The sequence below is a fragment of the Schistocerca gregaria genome, chromosome X (assembly GCF_023897955.1).
Source record: "Schistocerca gregaria isolate iqSchGreg1 chromosome X, iqSchGreg1.2, whole genome shotgun sequence".
In the NCBI taxonomy this organism is placed as follows: Eukaryota; Metazoa; Arthropoda; class Insecta; order Orthoptera; family Acrididae; genus Schistocerca; species Schistocerca gregaria.
The window spans coordinates 769,612,745-769,635,315 of NC_064931.1; the positions used below are offsets into that span (position 1 = coordinate 769,612,745).

At 44.4% G+C, this 22,571-nt stretch overlaps 1 protein-coding gene across 2 annotated transcripts in view; it reads right to left on the reverse strand.

Moving 5' to 3' along the window:
* Positions 1-22,571, reverse strand: part of LOC126298755 (ADP-ribosylation factor-like protein 6) — a 107,714-nt gene that overhangs the window by 17,477 nt on the left and 67,666 nt on the right. Inside the window, exons 1-3 of one of the 2 annotated variants that reach the window (XM_049990201.1) lie at positions 21,769-21,859; positions 666-839; positions 372-564 (exon numbers count right to left, since the gene is read on the reverse strand). In XM_049990201.1, coding sequence (XP_049846158.1) covers positions 372-546 — 175 coding nt within the window. In that variant the 5' untranslated portion in view covers positions 547-564; positions 666-839; positions 21,769-21,859. Of the gene's footprint in view, positions 1-371; positions 565-665; positions 840-21,768; positions 21,860-22,571 lie in introns of those variants that run through there. The other variant, XM_049990202.1, reaches the window with a different exon arrangement.

Genomic DNA, 22,571 nt, shown 5'->3' on the forward strand with positions numbered 1-22,571 from the left:
GACAAACTTGGCGATCTCAAAATCAAAATATGCTGTTTTTCTACAAATTTTTGGCTTCTACCAGTTGAGTGCGAGTAATCGGAGTTGCAGATAAAATCTGTGTTGACACTAATTACCCAGAATGTACCGTAATGTCGTGGAAATCATCAACACAGTGACTAATTAACTGGTTGTAATATCATGTAGTTTTTCAGATGATGGTCATCAGGCATCACTTATCTTTCAACGTCAAATTATTTATCGCATTATAAAACCTAAATTAACAGAACTCGTAAGCAAAAGAACCATGTCATTCTCAACTTATTTGTGTATTCTGACAAAAGAATTACGAACATTTATTTTCTGTGTCAAACTAGCTCTAAAACACATACTTTGAAATTTCTCTATGTTGAATCCCACTGTAGGTACAATTTCCATGGCTCTGTCTTCTTCATTCTTGAAATGGTTGATTACAGTTGACTTGCCGCTATTGTTCAGTCCAACGACGAGAACATTCACCTCTTTCTTTTTTCCAAACAGCGTCGTCAACTTTTCCCACAGACCCATAGCCAACTAAAGATTTTTCTGCAGGAGAAAAATTAGAAATATTTCCGAATTTCGTAATAGAGAAAGATGCAGTACAGAATTTTGTTCGGACATAGTGAATTCTGTCTGACTCTACTTACTTCAATCAACATAGCAGAATTAAAATGTTATTTGCAATGGTGTTACTTCTTTGTCGAGTCTCAGTCGATACGGGCAAGCAGTAGTTATTAGAATTCTTAAGTCCTCTGGTTGTTTATAGTCAGCGAATTAATAAATCGTTTTTTTAGGCTACTCGCCAAACGTAGATTTTCCACCTGAAACAAAGACCATAAAAAGTGCCTGTAAATTTTAAGAATTAAAATAAGATGAAATCAAGAAAATATGAACGCTTAGACATACAGACAGGAAATTCATATCACATACAGCATTCAATGTAGAGGTAAAATATCACAGCACAATTGAATAGTTTCAAACCTGAAAATTATAACGATTAAGGGATCTCCTTTACTTCGACAACAAATAACGAGATGAAACCATACGGAGCACCTGTACAAATACGTGACTGACTCGAGCAATGTCTGACTAATACAATGTAGTACGTTATACTGGAGAACGAATGTTCCACAGAAACGAAAGTAACGTCGGGGTGTTCACCAGGGAAGCTTGAAAGGACCTCTCATATTTTCAGTATAAATGAAGTACTTTTTCAGATATTGTCAGCAGCGTAACGGTAAAAGATTGTTCACTTTCGATGCAATTGAGCACTGGGAAGTATCGTCTTTGGATGATGGTAAGGAATTACATAAGGACTTGGACAAAATATCCGCTTTGTGTAATGAATGGCAGCTCTCTTTAGACGTGGATGTATGTAAAATAGTGCCAGTAACAAAGAGAAAGAACCTTATATTATCTGATTACATGATTAATGGTGAATATCTTCAGAACGTCACATCGCGTAATTATTTAGGTCTAATACTACCAAGTGATATAAAATGGGAAGACTACATAAAGTCGTTTCAGGGAAGACGAATGGAAGACTTGGATATGTTAGAAGGGTTCTGGGGAAGCGTGTTGTGTCTGTAAAATAAATCGCATACAGGGTGCTCACACCAGCTTGCGATGTATACCATAGTTTCCTCCCAGTACGCTGCCAGCTAGCGTGGCGTTACCAATACGAAGTGTGTCCCCTTGTGAGTTGCGCTCTGTCATTCGCTTTTTTCGCAGGAAAACAACTATCCGCTGTCGACATCCATCGGGAGTTAACCTCTGTTTACGGGGACGGCTGTTTGAGCATTAAAATGGATCGACGTTAGCGTGTACAGTTTGTGGAAGGCATGAAGATGTGCATGACGAACAGTGAACAGGGAGGCTTGCTGCAGTGAGGTGTGATGATGCCATTACTGCACTTGCAATATTGTGGAGGAATAGCGTCGCGCTACCGTTTACACCATCCTCAAGCGGCTACCTTTTGGGGCTGCAATTTGACACTCAGCTATTGCAAAGACCCTGACAGACCATCTGCACCACTGCAAAATCTATGCAAGATGGATGCCACGTTTGCTGAGTGAGATCTACAAGCAGCATAGGATGGATTCGGCCAGATTTTTTCTGGAAACTCGTCAGAGAGAGGGAGATCTGCGCTTCACTCAACTTGTCACTGGGAATCAGACCTGGATCCACCATTCCAGTGCATGGTGTGGAAGAATCCTAGCGAAAGTGCCCCGAAAAAGGCAAAGGTCACACCATTTGGCAGGGAAAGTTACGCCAACCAACTCCTGAGACTGTCAGGGGGGTTTTGCTCGTTCACCGTCTGCCTTGTGATGGATTTCGATCGATGATGATTCTGCCATCAGCCCCAATAAGCGTAAGATACAAGACCCTGCTGACCTACCAAGTGCACTTGTTTGTTCGCCTAAAGTATCCCATGACAGTTCTGTACATTTATGCAGACAATTGACCTTATTACTAACTAATTATGACAGTATGGCTCCATGAACATCTCACGATATGAGATTCATCTATACTGTTGTGCAAAACTTAAGAATGAAAGTAGCTTTCACTGCTAAGTAACATACCTCAATGAAACTTGGACCAAACATAGAGAGAGCTGTTACAGTATATTGTGAATTGCGTGTTCCCACTTGTCACCATATGAGAGTACGTAGAGCATTGTCGAACGTGACCGTTTTGAAGGTCTGTGTATTTTGGTGTGGGAACACATGAAGTTTCTTCTTCTTCTTAAGCGTCTGTTATAACATCACAACACTTTAAAATCTGTTACTATACATCGATAAGGAGTGCTAACCTCCTAGACATGGGCGCATCTGAAGAAATCTTGTACACTTGGATGGGCGAGGATTCGACAAAATCCATTCATTGACGGGGCGTGGAATGTAGTGGTTTACTTGTGGTCGGCTGCAGATTGAATCGGTATCGGTGCTGCAGGGCGCGTTGGTCAAAGACAGCGCGACATTCTCTAATTTTATCCTCAGACTGCGAGAATGCTCTGTGTCTCCCATCCGCTTAGAGACAGATTTCAAATTAAGCACTATGCTTGAGGTGCTATAAATATGTAGAGCGCTGTCTGGTATACTTTGATGATGTATGTTGTTGTTGTGGTGGTCTTCAGTCCTGAGACTGGTTTGTTGCAGCTCTCCATGCTACTCTATCCTGTGCAAGCTCCTTCATCTCCCAGTACCTACTGCAACCTACATCCTTCTGAATCTGTTTATTGTATTCATCTCTTGGCCTCCCTCTACGATAATTTTACCCTCCACGCTGCCCTCCAATAAAAAACTGGTGATCCCTTGATACCTCAGAATAGGTCCTACCAACCGAGCCCTTCTTCTAGTGAAGTTGTGCCACAAACTTCTCTTCTCCCCAATCCTATTCAATACTTCCTCATTAGTTATGTGATCTACCCATCTAGTCTTCAGCGTTCTTCTCTAGCACCACAAAACTACACTCCATACAAATACTTTCAGAAACGACTTCCTGACACTTAAATCTATACTCGATGTTAACAAATTTCTCTTCCTCAGAAATGCTTTCCTTGTCATTGCCAGACCACATTTTATATCCTCTCTACTTCGACCATCATCACTTATTTTGCTCCCCAAATAGCACACATCCTCTACTACTTTAAGTGTCTCATTTTCTAATCTAATTCCCTCAGCATCACCAGACTTAATTCGACTACATTCCATTATTCTCGTTTTGCTTTTGTTGATGTTCATCTTATATTCTCCTTTCAAGACCATGTCCATTTGGTTCAAATGCTGTTCCAAGTCCTTTGCTGTCTCCGACAGAATTACAATGTCATCGGCAAACCTCAAAGTTTGTATTTCTTCTCCATGGATTTTAATACCTACTCCGAATTTTCCTTTTGTTTCCTTCACTGCTTGTTCAATATAGAGATTGAATAACATCAGGGAGAGGCTACAACCCTGCCTCACTCCCTTCCCAACCACTGCTTCTCTATCATACCCCTCGACTCTTATAACTGCCATCTGGTTTCTGTACAAATTGTAAATAGCTTTTCGCTCCCTGTATTTTACCCCTGTCACCTTCAGAATTTGAAAGAGAGTATTCCAGTCAACATTATCAAAAGCTTTATCTAAGTCTACAAATGCTAGAAACGTAGGTTTGCCTTTCCTTAATCTAGCTTCTAAGATAAGTCGTAGGGTCAGTATTACCTCACGTGTTCCGATATTTCTATGGAATCCAAACTGATCTTCCGCAGCGCGGCTTCTACTAGTTTTTCCATTCGTCTGTAAAGAATTCGCGTTAGTATTTTGCAGCCGTGACTTATTAAACTGATAGTTCGGTAATTTTCACATCTGTCAACACCTGCTTTCTTTGGAATTGGAATTATTATATTCTTCTTGAAGTCTGAGGGTATTTCGTCTGTCTCATACATCTTGCTCACCAGATGGTAGAGTTTTGTCAGGGCTGACTCTCCCAAGGCTGTCAGTAGTTCTAATTCACAAGGCTGTCAGTAGTTCTAATGGAATGTTGTGTACTCCCGGGGGCTTTGTTTCGACTCAGGTCTTTCAGTGCTCTGTCAAACTCTTCACGCATTATCGTATCTCCCATTTCATCCTCATCTACATCCTCTTCCATTTCCAAAATATTGTTCTCAAGTACATCGCCCTTGTATAAACCTTCTATATACTCCTTCCACCTTTCTGCTTTCCCTTCTTTGCTTAGAACTGGGTTTCCATCTGAGCTCTTGATATTCATACAAGTGGTTCTCTTTTCTCCAAAGGTCTCTTTAATTTTCCTGTAGGCAGTATCTATCTTACCCCTAGCGAGATAACCCTCTACATCCTAACATTTGTCCTCTAGCCATCCCTGCTTAGCCATTTTGCACTTCCTGTCGATCTCATTTTTGAGACGTTTGTATTCCTTTTTGCCTGCTTCATTTACTGCATTTTTATATTTTATCCTTTCACCAATTAAATTTAGTATTTCTTCTGTTACCTAAGGATTTCTATTAGCCCTCGTCTTTTTACCTACTTGATCCTCTGCTGCCTTCACTACTTCATCCCTCAAAGCTACCCATTCTTCTTCTACTATATTTCTTTCCCCCATTCGTGTCAATTTTTCCCTTATGCTCTCCCTGAAACTCTGTACAACCTCTGGTTCTTTCAGTTTATTCAGGTCCCATCTCCTTAAATTCCCACCTTTTTGCAGTTTCTTCAGTTTTAATCTACAGGTCATAACCAATAGATTGTGGTCAGAATCCAAATCTGCCCCTGGAAATGTCTTACAATTTAAAACCTGGTTCCTAAATCTCTGTCTTACCATTATATAATCTATTTGATACCTTTTAGTATCTCCAGGCTTCTTTCATGTATACTGTCTTCTTTTATGATTCTTGAACAAAGTGTTAGCTATGAATAAGTTGTGCTTCTTCTTTCGTTTCTTACCCCCAATCCATATTCACCTACTACGTTTCCTTTTCTCCCTTTTCCTACTGACGAATTCCAGTCGCCCATGACTATTAAATTTTCGTCTCCCTTCACTATCAGAATAATTTCTTTTATTTCATCATACATTTCTTCAATTTCTTCGTCATCTGTAGAGCTAGTTGGCATATAAACTTGTACTACTGTGGTAGGCGTGGGCTTCGTATCTATCTTGGCCACAATAACGCGTTCACTATGCTGTTTGTAGTAGCTTACCCGCATTCCTGTTTTCCTATTCTTTATTAAACCTACTCCTGCATTACCCCTATTTGATTTTGTTTTTATAACCCTGTAGTCACCTGACCAAAAGTCTTGTTCCTCCTGCCACCGAACTTCACTAATTCCCACTATATCTAACTTTAACCTATCCATTTCCCTTTTTAAATTTTCTAACCTACCTGCCCGATTAAGGGATCTGACATTGCACGCTCCGATCCGTAGAACGCCAGATTTCTCTGCTGATAACAACATCCTCTTGAGTAGTCCCCGCCCGGAGATCCGAATGGGGGACTATTTTACCTCCGGAATATTTTACCCAAGAGGACGCCATCATCATTTAACCATACAGTAAAGCTGCATGCTCTCGGGAAAAAGTACAGCTGTAGTTTCCCCTTGCTTTCAGCCGTTCGCAGTACCAGCACAGCAAGGCCGTTTTGGTTATTGTTACAAGGCCAGATCAGTCAATCATCCAGACTGTTGCCCCTGCAACTACTGAAAAGGCTGCTGCCCATCTTCAGGAACCACACGTTTGTCTGGCCTCTCAACAGATACCCCTCCGTTGTGGTTGCACCTACGGTACGGCCATCTGTATCGCTGAGGCACGCAAGCCTCCCCACCAACCGCAAGGTCCATGGTTCAAGAGGGAGGTTATGATTTATATGTCCGAGAATTAACACCGAATGGATGTAATGCACAGTCATCTATCTACATTCGCAATGATACTCGCAAAATAGAGAAGGGACGGTTTAGCTATGATACTGAAATTGGAAAACATGCTGTCGCATCATTGGTTGGTATTGAAACTACTGTAAATTTGCTCAAATTGTTTGCACTATCAACTGTGATGCTTATTATTTCAGTACATGGATGGTGTCTTTTCTATCCCATCTGCCCACTGGTACGCTGTTGGTTACCACATAATGATTGACTGACATGGCTTGTTTGAGTTGCAGAATGAGTTTTAGTGGAGGGACAACACCTTCTGGGGGTCGCTAGCACTGAAACAGTGCTCGGGTACATGACTTCAATACGAGGAATCAGTCTAAACGGAACGCAGAGCCATCAGCTATGTCGTCACTGTGACAGATGAGTTTAAATGTAGAAGTTGTCAATCGCCTTCGAACAGCAGTTTGGAAACTCTCCACAACGCCGCCAAACTCTTCGAGTCTTTTACTATGTAACTGTCTTTTATTTAAAATCATCCAGCGTGTGTGGTGTGTTATGATAGCAGCAGTAACAACATGACTTATACCACGTGATGTCTAGTTTTCTGTGAGAAGCAATGGATCAGAACATGTTAATGTTAGTTTAGAACCCGACACCGACCTCGAAGTCGTGGCGGAAAAATCAAAATGTAAGGCAGTGTACAAAGCGTGTTACAGCACAAAAAAACAATGTTTCAAACAATGACACAAGGTCACAGGGAGGATCTCTTCGACTTATAATATAGTTTGTGGAATACGGTTATGCTCCTACAGTGCAGGCGATGCATCTTTATACTGGGCCGTGCAATGGATCAAATAGCTGTATTTTGAATAGGATCATCACATGTGCTCGATGCCGGCACGTAGACAGTATCAATTTTCGATATATGGGAGTAGAGAGATGCAGTAAAAATCTTATCGAGTTCTCTGTCAGATGAAGTTAGTGGAGCTTTTATAGTATGTAATTTTTCTCTGTTGGATGGTACAGAATAACAAAGATAGCATGTTGGGGTGATAGACGTGAATGGGTCCTGAGGGACTACTTAAAACAATGTTGGAATTTTAATGTATCAGATAAGTTCTAGAAAGGTTGATCTTTTCGAGATATGAGAGTGCCAGATTTATGATTCTCTAGTGACTGTAATCATTAAAGGACTTCTCCATAGGATCCAACGCAGGTATGTAGTTGAATGGAGAGACTCGATTCCAAATCCCAGAGAGCATTTTCAGCAGATAGCGTAAAACTAGAGATCTGAAATGCTAGTGTACATTTCTTACGATCTCAATCAGCACACCATCTACTTTTTGTAATACTTCTCAATCAACCATCTCCTTTAACCCAGTCGATATAGCACCGAACCTCTAACATGGCATTGAGACAGAATGCATTACAAATACTGGAGAAATATCTAGTGCCAGCGGCGTGAGGGAGTTTCAAATACCTGTTTCATACCAAGTCCCTTTCACTTTCTAAATTTGGTAGTTTTATTACGAGGTTGCACTGTTGGCGACGTGTAACCGCACTTTTGGTCTGATACTATACACTCCGGCGATCACTGTCTATATTCAGTGTCACGGTATTTGTCTGAAAAAAAAAAACAAACACTTCATTCAGAGGTAATGACATACCTCGATTTATAAAGCTAGTATAGCTTTAAACATGGATACTTGTGTGCACCTGTAGAATCAAGACCGCTTGTGACCGTAACGTACAGTAGTTGTTGCGATCAGGTTTTTTAACATCTGGCGGTTTGTAAGACGATTACGCCTCTCTTTCTAAGACACAGTGGTAGCACTCGCAAGAAAAACTTATAAGACATGTCCACCCATTGCTGATTTTCTCTCAGTATTATTTCGTATCGTCAGCAATCATTTATTGGCGAAGTATTATACTTAATAGTAGGGGATGCTTGATAGGTTCGCCATGAGGCTTATAAAGTATGTGTGTGCATGTTCCTATATGTGCAAAGGGAATGACTATGTCTGGTGAAAAGGAAGGTATGGATTTGACGTGGAATACCGTGATAGCAGAGGGAAAAGTATGTCAAGTCATAAGAATGGTACAGATATTTCTATTTCCAGGGCTGCAGCCGTCATCAGGGTGTATTTCTGATACTTCACTCAATGTTGAATGTCGTTCACTTGAGACTGCAATCGTAACATTTAATTGCAAGCATAGCAATCAAATACGTATGTGACCGATTTCCTAGGACAATTCTGTCTAGGGGTGCGTGGCGCGCTGGCGATGGTCTGTGGCGAGAATGATTCACGTTTCCCATTAACGGCAGGAGATGTCCGAATGGAAAGCCCTGTTGGGATGCAGGAATGTAGCTGACTTAACCATATCATCCTCTAGACGGCCGAATAGCGAACTAATGCTTAGTATGTGATGTACAGCTGTCGTGGTCACGTGAAAATTTGAGAATATTCAATATGGACATTCGTTTGCGCTGAACCATTATTCCCTCCTATGTAAATTGTCCGGTGGACTGCTACTTCAAATTTCCCATCTTTATTTAGTTGAGAGAACATCGATTGTGGTATGCGCATCTAGCAGGTGAAAGTCGAATGGAAGACACATTTACTGGTTCTCTAGACATGAGAAACACCTTAGCTGAGTTTGTGAACTATAAGGATGATATCAGTTTCCTGTATTTTTTCGATGTTTCACGTAAAGATCTTCGCAGACATGTTAAATTTCTAGTCACTCCTCCTCGCAAAAGTTTCGGGTTTGTAGAGAAATAATTTCCAGTCTATATCTTCGGAATTATGTTGCACGAGCGATCGGTAGGATACTGTTATATGCTTGATATCACGAAGTATCGCGAAAATGGCATAATATTCTGGCAAATCATGTGAAAATACATGTGTTCTTGTAATCCCAGAGTCTGGAGATTGGTGTAGAAAGCAAGCAAGCAAGCAAATAGGTTGGGACCCAAAACGGTGACGCCTTTGTGCTTAGGGGAACCGACCCAGCCTTTGTACAACAGTCTTTGCAGTATATGTACGAGTGTCTGGTGGTCGCTACTCCGGTCCTATCGTGAGTACATCGATAGCCATAAGGGGAATGAAAGATTTTTTTTACATCGAAAATTATGTGCGCTATAGATACTGAGATTCGTTCCAGAACCACGGCCGTAAAGAGGAGACATATCCAGAACACTGCTCGGTGTCAGACAAATTTTTTGTTTTTTTTTCTTTATTGTTATTTTTAAATCTGTTTACAGGCACGCCAGCAGCAGCATACTACACCGCTCTTTGGCCGCAGACAAACATTAAAGATACTAATGAAGACAATTAAAGAGAAAAAAATATGGTGGACTCAGAAACGGAGACAAACACTTTTTAAAACACATGGAGCCGTTCACAGGCGTAGAGTCCAAGAAAAAATTTGTTCAGACACTTGGACACATACATAGACGAAAATTGTCACACGTTAACGTAGGTGCACAAAACGAATAACACTGAACCACTTAAGCACAAAACGACGGCACACACAGAAACACGAGGCGTTGATCTCCGGCGCGCGAATGTTCACTAACCATGTACGAGTCCGAGGACCTACCAAGAGAGGAGGAGAGGGGGTGGGAGAGGGAGAGGGGAGAGCAGCTGCCATGGGCAGAGGAGATAGGGGGAAGGGAGAAAGGGGGAGGGGAAGCCCTGGGGAAGAGGGATGGAGGAAGGGGACAGGGGAAAAGGAAAGAGAAGGGAGGGAGGGTGCCTAAAGGAAAGGACACAGGAAGTGGGGGGCGGGGAGGATCAAAGTTGATAGGAGGGGTAGATGGAGGGGAGGAGAACATCATCAGGGAGGGGGAGCTGGCGTAAGCCACCTTGGGAGAGGGTAAGGAGGGTGGAGAGATGGAGACCGGGTGGGACGTGGGAATACAGGCGCGGCAGCAGGCAGGGGTGGGAGAGGATGGGCGAGACAAGCGTGTGAGGAGGATTGAGTTTGCGGGAGGTGTACAGGATCCGTATCCTTTCAAGGAAAAGGAGGAGGCAGGGTATGGAATGAGGTCGTACAGGATCCGCGTGGGGGAGGGGAGACGGATACGATAGGCGAGGTGGAGAGCATGGCGTTCAAGGATTTGAAGGGATTTATAAAATGTAGTGGGGGGGGGGGGGGCGGAGATCCAGGCTGGATGGGCGTAACAAGGGATAGGGCAGATGAGGGATTTATAGGTGTGCAGGATGGTGGAGGGGTCCAGACCCCACGTACGGCCGGAAAGGAGCTTGAGGAGACAGAGTCGGGAGCGTGCCTTGGCTTGGATTGTCCGGAGATGGGGGGTCCAGGAGAGACGACTGTTGAGGGTGACGCCAAGGTACTTGAGGGTGGGGGTGAGGGCGATAGGACGGCCATAGATGGTGAGATAGAAATCAAGGGGTGGTTTTGCCTACAATGATCGCCTGGGTTTTGGAGGGATTGACCTTGAGCAACCACTGGTTGTACCAAGTGGTGAACTGGTCAAGATGGTATTGGAGAAGGTATTGGGAGCATTGCAGGGTGGGGGCAAGGGCAAGAAAGGCGGTGTCATCGGCAAACTGGAGAAGGTGGATGGGAAGTGACGGCGGGGGCAAGTCCGCCGCATACCAAACGTACAGAAGGGGGGAGAGGATGGAGCCTTGGGGCACACCGGAGGAGGGAATAAAGCTGTAGGAATCCGTGTTATGTAGGGTGACGTAGGAAGAACGGTGGGGGAGAAAGGAGCCGATCAGATGGACGTAGTTAATGGGAAGGGCGAAGGTTTGGAGCTTGAAGAGGAGACCAGAATGCCATACGGAGTCCTAAGCACATTCAAGGTCCAGGGAGAGGAAGATTGCGGAGCAACGGGAATTAAGCTGTTCGGACAGGAGATGAGTGAGGTGAAGGAGAAGGTCGTCGGAAGAGAAGGATGGCCGAAAGCCACACTGGGTAACGGGAAGGAGGCAGTGCTGGTGGAGATGCTGGTGGATGCGTCGGGTGAGGATAGATTCCAGGACCTTGCTGAAGACCGAGGTAAGGCTGAAGGGATGGTAGGAGGAGACGGCGGACGGCGGTTTGCCAGGTTTAAGGAACATCAGGATATGGGAGGTTTTCCACAGGTCGGGGTAGTAACCGGTGGACAGGACTACATTGTAGAGCCTGGCCAGGGTGGAGAGGAAAGAGACAGGAGCTTCATGAAGGTGACGGTAGGTGACACGATCGTGACCAGGAGCGGTGTTGCGTTTTGTGCGGAGCATAGCAATGAGATCCTGTGTAGTGATAGGGGCATTGAGTTCCGTGTGTGTCAGACAATGGCACCAATCTTAATATTTAATTGTAGTTACACTGATAAATATGCCTGTTTCCCAGTATTCTTCAGAATCTGGAGATGGCGTTAGAAAGCGTAGCAGCAAGCAAACATGTCGGCGCCAGAAACAGTAACGCTTTTGTTCCGAGGTCGGGCTTGCCCATTCTTTGTACACCGGTTCAGAGAGTCCGAGAAAGCTTATGGCTTCTGTCGATTTGGCTCGTGGCTCCTCCTGCGCGGGCGAATAGTGAACTAATACCCAGTTTGCGTTTGCGCTGGGAGTATTGATAGCATTCTTCCGGGATGTGGGATCGTCCACAATTGGCAGGCCTCTCTCTTTGGTTGACGCTCTTCCTGGTGGTCATGGACCACGTTTACAGTTGTAGTTTCATCCGTCGGTGCTGCGCAGCGGGACGGTGAATAAATGGGATGTATTTGACGTATCTGTAGATCACTTTTGCAGGGTTTAACTGTCAGTGCAATATGGCGAACTGTACAAAATAGTTTTTTTGCCGCTGAAAGTCTCATCTGCAGAAAAAAAGGCAGACACTGCTTCCATACAAGGAGCATCAAAATTTGGCGGGCAAATTGAGCAAGAGCCAATCATAATGCTCCATCCATTCACAAAACATCCTTTGTGCTGGGTCATAGTAGCCTCTACATAGCGGTGAGAACGTTTGTGTTTCGGAGATGTTAGTTGAAAGCAGCACTTAACGATTTCCAGGAAGGATAACACGTGATGAACAGAGTGCCTCGTTATTTTCGTGAACAGGAATTCCCATTCAGACAAGCTGATACATCACGATGGCTACAACAAAAGCGAGGGTTAACTATTACTGTGGAAGCTTACCAATTCCTAGAAGGGACTGATAGGTAATACACAGGCTGTCCCATTAGGATCGCAAAGAAGAAAGCATTCGGTGTTATTCTATGCTATTTTCGTTAGCAGTTTCTGAAAGCATTATTGAAGATTTCTATAGCGCAACCAGAGGGGAGCTTGGCTCTTATTTACATAGACATGTGACATCAGTATAACATTTAACTGCACCTGCGCGGGTGAGTAGCTTGGCAGACATCTCTCGCTTGGCAATTAGGCCTGCGATGGACTAGCAGGTATGCGTGGTGGCTGGGTAAGCCCATACGCGGCCAGAGGTGTCTTGCGTATCCCATTAGGATTGCTAGGAACAATGCACCCTGTGCTGTTCTGGGAAGCATTGGAACAGAGTTCTATAGTATGACCTGTAACGTCAGTATCCATAGATAGAGAGGTATCGCGCCAGCAACGGAAACATGCACTTGTGTCCCAGAGGGTGACTTGCCTCTTATTTACATAGTCATGTGACGTCAGTATAACACTCGAAGAACTATACCTGTAGACGCGGCTTTAATCTGCCATCGGCAGCAGCCTGAGAGCAATAGCTTGCACTCCGGCACTAGCTTTTGTTCGGTGGTGGCTCGCGGCGGCGTCTGCGCATCCGTGGGTTGGAACAGTTTGCTGATGCATTGCGACTGATGACACTGCGAAACCATTTTTTACATGCACTGAGTTTTTGTGCACTGCATTACTTTCGGCTGTTTAAGCGTTGTGAGCGTGGCTGCAGAACCTTTTACATGTATTATTTTGACAATTTACTAGTTGCATGCATGTCTGTAGGCTGTACATTGCGTTATTTCGATAGTTTCTGAGTTCTTTGCATATCTGTACATCAGTGTGACGCATTATTTCGGCCATTTACGAGTGGTTGGGGTTTCTGTATGCTGTGTTATTTCGGTAATTTACGAGTTTTTTGCCTCTCTGCACATCAGTGTACTGCGTTATTTATGAGTAGTTTGCAGGTCTCCAGATTCTTTACTGTGACACCAAGCACGTCAGGGCGAGTGTTTTGTATCAGTCTAATAAATAAACTATATGAAATTCGTCCCTAAATAAATTGTTCGAAAAATAAATAAAGTGCACTCCTTCCTCTCTCCAGCAGCCCAGAACTGGCTGAGTCCTTTTCCTGCCCTTTTCCCCCTTCAGACCGCCATCTTGGATTACTTCATGGGAGGGACGACAGCACCCTCTGGTGGCAGTACTGTGTACTAGGTCAGTTTGACTCCAGACCTTATGGTAAACACACTGGACCGATCTACTGCCTCAAATAGTTTAAATGAACTCTGCATGCAAAATAAAACCTTACATCAACCCTATCCAGCACAGGCAGAGTCCTTTTCCCGCTAAATCCTTTTTTTCAGCTATTTTTTTAGGTTAGTGTAGGTAGCTGTGGTGTGTTGCATTGTCCTGCTGGAATTTGAAATTCCCGCCATTTTATGGGGGATGGGAGGGGGAGGGGAAGGGAGGGGGTTAGGTTAGTGGAGGTAGCCCAATTGACCTATTCTCCCTCCAAAATTTGAACTTCCCACCATGACGTGATAGCGATGTTGCCATATCTACCGCCGCCATCTTGGATCCGCCATCTTGAATGAATTTGGCAACAATAGAGAGTGGGGTGGTGCCGCCCTTGTTTTACTACTCGCACACCCTATTAAGAACCATATCCCGGCAGTTGTTACACACAAGGTACCATCACGAATCAGAGTGACTTCAGTGTAATTATTATCTTTGAATAAAAGTGTCATTCTGTTCGTCTCATTGCATATTTCTTTAAGTTACCTTCCGTGGTATACTGTAGTATTTCTTTGTATGTATGGTCCAAGTTTCATCGAGCTATCTTACTTGGCAGTTATACACCATGAGAAAGTTACTTTCGTCCTTAAGTTTTGCACGTCAGTGTGGTCGTTATCGTACCGCGTCAGTTTTGGATAATATCAAGATGCAGACGATTAGTTTGGCACGTGCTAAATCCAGTTTCCACGAGTATTAGAGGGCTATTGAGAGGTTAAGGATCGTTTACGGCCTTTCAGTGTTTTCGGCATTTTGTTGTATCCACCTCATCTTAAACTACTTATTTCTTCAGATGTACTACGCTTTAGTAGTGAGGAGATATTTTGGCACAAAAATGTAGTGTTGTTAGATTTTGTAGCACTTGACTCATCTATGTCTAAATAGTATATATCACACAAAACTCAAAATTCTCTGAAATAGGCAGACCCTTCAGTTGAATGAAGTTTTGGAGAAAGTCGGTCTGAATCGCCTGTTGCTCTAAGTAACCACACTTATTATTTACACAAATGAAATGAGTAGTTCTGTCGGTTATTGGAGTCTGAAAGTATTCTCCAGATAATCCTAAATATCTAGTATGAACAGTGTTCTGGAGTTTTCACAAATTTACGGAATATCATATTGAGAACTCCATAAGCTACTCGGTGAAAATATTTTCGATATAATGATTAGTTTCTATATGTACTGATCGTCATGTTGGTGACAGTGCACAAGTGAAACAACATATAAAAACTGTACATGCCTAATGAATCAGGCAGATTTACGCGGGACAGATAGCTTCCAAGACCATTGCAACAGCATTTTCTTACAAAATAACGTTATGATATCCAGTTCGTAATGACGAACATCACAAAATATGGAACAGACATCCGGAAACGGGGATAGAGAGCACAGGGAGACAGCCACGAAACAATTGGCTAACTTGCATTGACCGTGTCTTTCTCATTATGCAATTGGATTTCCGCGACAGTTCTAGGATTTTCGGTAGCCCAAATTCTACAGTTGTGGGCGCTGACAGACTCTCGGAGTGTGAAACGGGATTCGACGCTCCACAGCACTTGTCCCATTTTTTTTTTTTTTAAGTGCCCACAGCGCAAACTCTCTCTGTGTCTCAAAACTGGTGGTTAAGAGTTCATAATGACGATAGATTTTGTACGGATAGCACTGAAGGGTACATCTTAGTGCTCTTCAAACGATAATGCGTGGAATGCCAGTGCGACGTGGGACTTCACGAGTGGTTACTCCGTCATGCGGAGATGAACCAGAAAAAATCTCCATTTCTAACTGAAACGTTCGAGATGCAGAAGCATTTGCGTCTGGTCACTCACTATGTGACCGACCGTCTAAACAACCCGTTGCCTCGGACACCGTGATCATTTTCTTCACAGCGACATTTGTCACAGGACCTTTACCCGTTCGAGTACTGTGCTTATGGCGACTGGATCATAAACCTGCAGTAGCTGATTCTCTGTTCTGATAGTGAAGCTTCACTAAGAGAGCCTTTTCTGGTAAAGTCAACATTCCGCGACAGCCGGCGCATCTGACTCCCTCTCTCACTACAGCTCGTTTTATACACGATTCTCTTGCGGCATTACTGACATGTTGCTGCCCAGTGCCATCTGTTGACCGATTTGTGCACGCTTTTTCGGTTTCAATAAAACTCCATTTCATTCCAGGCATGTGTGTCAAGTTTTTCCTCTCTATCTACATTATTCCGTGAAGTAGCGCATCTTCAAATGCCAACAGACTTTTTGGTCACCCTGTAGATTGCTATGTTTCACTATTCCAGACAGCGTCAGATAGGATGACAATGCGATTATTTAGCGAGTCAGTCGAGGTATGACAGTGTACCTAAGTGTTCGTCATATTAGGAAAGTTTGCATGAAGTCCTGTAAACATTGTTGTTGCCATTTTGGCAAAAAGGGGTCTGTCCACAGCAAGCTCGTGATAAAATGATGAAGAAAGGGCAAAATTTGCCACCAAGAATGTTGAATTAAACGTTCTGGTTCATGTTAATGTTAACCTGAATGAGTGTTGGCTAGTCATCGTACGAAAATACCCCGCACAATTGTACATAACCACATCCAGCCTGAAGTGCATCATTGATACAAATGGAGTTAAACGCCTCAGTGGGCCCTTGTTGTACTGGAAGCCTCGTATCATTTGAAAAAGAGGCTAACCAGCAGCTCGTCGGACCGCTCTACACACCTCGAATCAGCTACTGCCCAGTTTCTGTGTTCTTTGGCTCAGTAAAGATGTGCAGTTCGATGTGCTGGTTTGAGCAGCAGACCTTTGCGAGGTTCCGAATTCCGAAAGTCTAACTGTGCAGTTGTGTTTGCAATGAGCATTCGGAAATTGGTTGAGATTGACCTCCATTCCTTGACTATAGCAATTATTATCCGGTTTGAAACCGGCTGTTGTTGACAAAACGTAACACTTGTCTCCGGTTCCCGTCGGTAAGGATGCTTTTAGAATCACTGTTATTGCGCCGTGTTACATGGCTATGAGTGGTTCACAATTCCTTGTGGACAGGTTAGTCAGTCTGCGTCGATACACGAACAATTCGGACAACTTCTTTCACTGTGTGATCATGGGCACGTCCAAACACGATAGCTCCTTTAAGCCATTCTGTACTGTCTCCACGCTGATCCACCTTAATGCGTTGATTCCATACCACCGACTGACGTATACACACCATTTCACTGTCATCACTTACGTCAGCATTAGAGTGTCACATGACGGCCTCTACCAGTTCTACACCACCCACATCGTTCCAAAGCGACTACTGTGCAATTTTAAGGTGGGTCATTGGTATTTTGTCTAGTGAGCTTATGTAACAAATTATTTTCAGCCATAATGGCTGGGCTTATTGGCAGTTGGGAGCTCCAACGTTAAGCGTGTAATGGGGCCCCTTAGGGATATGGCGGCTAAGGAGGGGAAGAAATCCAGTGTGCACTACGTGTGCATTCCAGGTGGAGTCATTCCTGATGTGGAAAGGGTCCTTCCGGATGCCATGAAGAGCACAGTGTGCAGCCAGCTGGAGGTGGTGGCACATGTCGGCACTAATGACGTGTGTCGCTTTCGATCTGTGGAAATTCTCTCTGGATTCCAGCGGCTATCTGATTTGGTGAAGGCTGTCGGTCTTGCTTACGAGATGAAAGCAGAGCTCACCATCTGCAGCATCGTTAACAGAACCGACTGCGGACCTTTGGTGCAGAGCTGAGTGGAGGGTCTGAATCAGAGGCTCGGACGGTTTTGCGGCCGTGTTGGCTGCAGATTCCCTGACTTGTGCCATAGGGTGGTGGGGTTTCGGGTTCCGCTGAATAGGTCAGGAGTTCACTACACTCAGCTGGCGGCTACACGGGTAGCGGAGGCTGTGTGGCGTGGACTGGGCAGTTTTTTAGGTTAGAAGGCCTCGGGAAAGTACGGGGCGGGCTGCAATCTCAAAGGGTGCATGGCAAATACAGGACGTGCTTGGATCAATGAACAGTCGGAATTGTAGTTGTAAATTGTTGTAGTTGTGCTGGGAAAGTCCCTGAGCTTCAAGCGATAATAGAAAGCACAGAAGCTGAAATTGTTATAGGTACAGAAAGCTGGCTAAAGTCTGAAATAAGTTCTGCAGATATTTTTACGAAGTCTCAGACGGTGTTCAGGAAAGACAGATAAGGCAGAATTGGTGGTGGACTGTTTGTGTCTGTCAGTAGTGGTTTATCTTGTAGTGAAGTCGAAGTAGATACTCCGTGCGAATTGGTATGGGTGGAGGTTATACTTAACAGCCGAACTAAGTTAATAACTGGCTCCTTCTACTGACCCCCAGACTCCGATGATATAGTTGCTGAACAGTTCAGAGAAAATTAGAGTCTCGTTACAAATAAATACCCCACTCATACGGTTATAGTTGGTGGGGACTTCAACCTTCCCTCGATATGTTGGAGAAAATACTCGTTCAAAACTGCTGGTATCTTCCGAGATTGTCCTAAATGCTTTCTCCGAAAATTATTTCGAGCAGTTAGTCCACGAACCCACGCGAATTGTAAATGGTTGCGAAAACACACTTGACCTCTTAGCCTCAAACAATCCAGAGCTGATAGAGAGCATCAGGACTGATACAGGGAATAGTGATCAATACCGTTTCTTCCAAATCCACCAGAAACAAACGCAAAATAATTTTATTTAAAAAAGGGGATAAAGTGTCACTAGAAGCCTTCCTAAGAGACAAACTCCATTCCTTCCGAACTTACTATGCAAATGTAGACGAGATGTGGCTCAAATTCAAAGATATAGTAGCAACAGCAATTGAGAGATTCATACCTCATAAATTGGTAAGAGATGGAACTGATCTCCCGTGGTACACAAAACATGTCCGAACGCTGTTGCAGAGGCAACGGAAAAAGCATGCAAAGTTCAGAATAACGCGAAATCCCGAAAATTGGCTAAAATTTACAGACGCGCGAAATTTTGCACCGACTTTAATAGGTTACACAACGAAACATTGTCTCGAAATTTGGTAGAAAATCCGAAGAAATTCTGGTCGTATGTAAAGTACACAAGCGGCAAGACGCATCCAATACCTTCGCTGCGCAGTGCCGATGGTTCTGTTACCGCTAAAGCGGAGTTATGGAACGCAGTTTCCCGAAATTCCTTCATCAGGGAAGACGAATGGAATATTCCAGAATTTGAAACACGAACAGCTGCTAGCATGAGTTTCTTAGAAGTAGATACCTTAGGGGTTGCGAAGCAACTCAAATCGCTTGATACAGGCAAGTCTTCAGGTCCAGATTGTATATCGATTAGGTTCCTTTCAGATTACGCTGATACAATAGCTCCCTACTTAGCAATCATATACAACCGCTCGCTCACCGATAGATCTGTACCTACAGATTGGAAAATTGCGCAGGTCGCACCAGTGTTTAAGAAGGGCAGTAGGAGTAATCCATCTAACTACAGACCTATATTATTGACGTTGGTTTGCAGTAGGGTTTTGGAACATATACTGTATTCAAACATTATGAATCACCTCGAAGGGAACGATCAATTGATACGTAATCAGCATGGTTTCAGAAAACCTCGTTCTTGTGCAACGCAGCTAGATCTTTATTCGCACGAAGTAATGCCTGCTATCGACAGGGAATCTCAAGTTGATTCCGTATTTCTAGATTTCCGGAAAGCTTGTGACACCGTTCCTAACAAGCGACTTCTAATCAAGCTGCGGGCATATGGGGTATCGTCTCAGTTGGGCGACTGGATTCGTGATTTCCTCTCAGGTAGGTCGCAGTTCGTAGTAATAGACGGCAAATCATCAAGCAAAACTGAAGTGATATCAGGTGTTCCCGAGGGAAGCGTCCTGGGACCTCTGCTGTTCCTGATCTACACTCCTGGAAATGGAAAAAAGAACACACTGACACCGGTGTGTCAGACCCAACATACTTGCTCCGGACACTGCGAGAAGGCTGTACAAGCATTGATCACACGCACGGCATTGCGGACACACCAGGAACCGCGGTGTTGGCCGTCGAATGGCGCTAGCTGCGCAGCATTTGTGCACCGCCGCCGCCAGTGTCAGCCAGTTTGCCGTGACATACGGAGCTCCATCATGGTCTTTAACACTGGTAGCATGCCGCGACAGCGTGGACGTGAACCGTATGTGCAGTTGACGGACTTTGAGCGAGGGCGTATAGTGGGCATCCGGGAGGCCGGGTGGATGTACCGCCAAATTGCTCAACACGTGGGGCGTGAGGTCTCAACAGTACATCGATGTTGTCGCCAGTGGTCGGCGGAAGGTGCACGTGCCCGTCGACCTGGGACCGGACCGCAGCGACGTACGGATGTACGCCAAGACCGTACGATCCTACGCAGTGCCGTAGGGGACCGCACCGCCACTTCCCAGCAAATTAGGGACACTGTTGCTCTTGGGGTATCGGCGAGGACCATTCGCAACCGTCTCCATGAAGCTGGGCTACGGTCCCGCACACCGTTAGGCCGTCTTCCGCTCACGCCCCAACATCGTGCAGCCCGCCTCCAGTGGTGTCGCAACAGGCGTGAATGGCGGGACGAATGGAGACGTGTCGTCTTCAGCGATGAGAGTCGCTTCTACCTTGGTGCCAATGATGGTCGTATACGTGTTTGGCGCCGTGCAGGTGAGCGCCACAATCAGGACTGCATACGACCGAGGCACACAGGGCCAACACCCGGCATCATGGTGTGGGGAGCGATCTCCTACACTGGCCGTACACCTCTGGTGATCATCGAGGGGACACTGAATAGAGCACGGTACATCTAAACCGTCGTCGAACCCATCGTTCTACCATTCCTAGACCGGCAAGGGAACTTGCTGTTCCAACAGGACAATGCACGTCCGCATGTATCCCGTGCCACCCAACGTGCTCTAGAAGGTGTAAGTCAACTACCCTGGCTAGCAAGATCTCCGGATCTGTCCCCCATTGAGCATGTTTGGGACTGGATGAAGTGTCGTCTCACGCGGTCTGCACGTCCAGCACGAACGCTGGTCCAACTGAGGCGCCAGGTGGAAATGGCATGGCACGCCGTTCCACAGGACTACATCCAGCATCTCTACGATCGTCTCCATGGGAGAATAGCAGCCTGCATTGCTGCGAAAGGTGGATATACACTGTACTAGTGCCGACATTGTGCATGCTCTGTTGCCTGTGTCTATGTGCCTGTGGTTCTGTCAGTGTGATCATGTGATGTATCTGACTCCAGGAATGTGTCAATAAAGTGCCCCTTCCTGGGACAATGAATTCACGGCGTTCTTATTTCCATTTCCAGGAGTGTATTTTGTTGATCCCAACCTACATAGGTAGGAATGATCATCAAAATAAAATAAGAGAAATCAGAGCTCAAACAGAAAGGTTTAATTGTTAGTTTTCCCGCACGCTGTTCGGGAGTGGAATGGTAGAGAGATAGTATGATTGTGGTTTGATGAGCCCTCTGACAAACACTTAAATGTGAATTGCAGAGTAGTCATGTAGATGTAGATGTAGATGGCTATGTCTGTATACCGTGACTGTGTGGGAAAATTATTTATTTCAAGTTTCTGCTGCCAGTCACTTTTTATTTTATGCTTAATCTAACATAATGCAACGCGTTTAGAACATGTTTTGTTCATTTTCAAGCGTTTATACATACATACATACATCGAGAAATGTTACTTAAAAATAAACAGTTTTAAACTAGATTAATCTAGAACACTTTGTTTTTTACTATTGCTGCTGTTGTGGCATTTGGGGGGAAAGAGGGGGGAGTGTATATCTAGAAATCGAAGTCAGAGATGTCTTCTGCTGGTTTTCTTCTTTGTTGTTGACTATGTATATCACAGCGTGTGTCGGATGCAGATAGATTTGCATCAGTTATGTGTTACGAAAATAGTGAGAAAGGCTTTTATATGACAGTTGATCACTTACAGTTACATACTCTCGCTGCTTCACTTGTATCACTGGTGTAATGGCGGAGCTGTTGATTGACATTACACTATTGCACATGATATTTTGTCACTGATTGCCACTGCACAAATTGCTTCGATGTTATACACACAACAGAAGATGACGGACTGTAGCATGTGAGTCTGTATCGATTATCGATGTTTAGTATCGATAGTCTTGGTTCTAGCCCATTATTTACGTTGACATTTCGTGAATCTATTGAGTTAGAACTGGCTTAAGACTGTTGAAGAATTTTGAGTTTTTGAATACGATTATTTCAATAAGAATGTTATTGTTGTGGTTGGCAGGAGAGCCAACCGTGTTTTTCTAAAGGAGGCCGAAATGCACGCGTTTAGCTCACGCAGGCTGGCGTGAGGTCTGGAACATGACAAGGGAATTAGAATTGAGAAAAACGGACGTAGCTGGTGGAATACTTAACTTTAATCCATTAATAACGAACGTCGCTCTTGACAGTACATGATTTAAAATATCAATAGAAACTGATCATGGCGCCTTGCTAGGTCGTAGCAAATAACGTAGCTGAAGGCTATGCTAACTATCGTCTCGGCAAATGAGAGCGTAGAAGTCAGTGAACCATCACTAGCAAAGTCGGCTGTGCAACTGGGGCGAGTGCTAGGAAGTGGCTCTAGACCTGCTGTGTGGCGGCGCTTGGTCTGCAATCACTAATAGTGGCGACACGCGGGTCCGACGTATACTAGCGGACCGTGGCCGATTTAAAGGCTACCACCTAGCAAGTGTGGTGTCTGGCAGTGACACCACAGTTA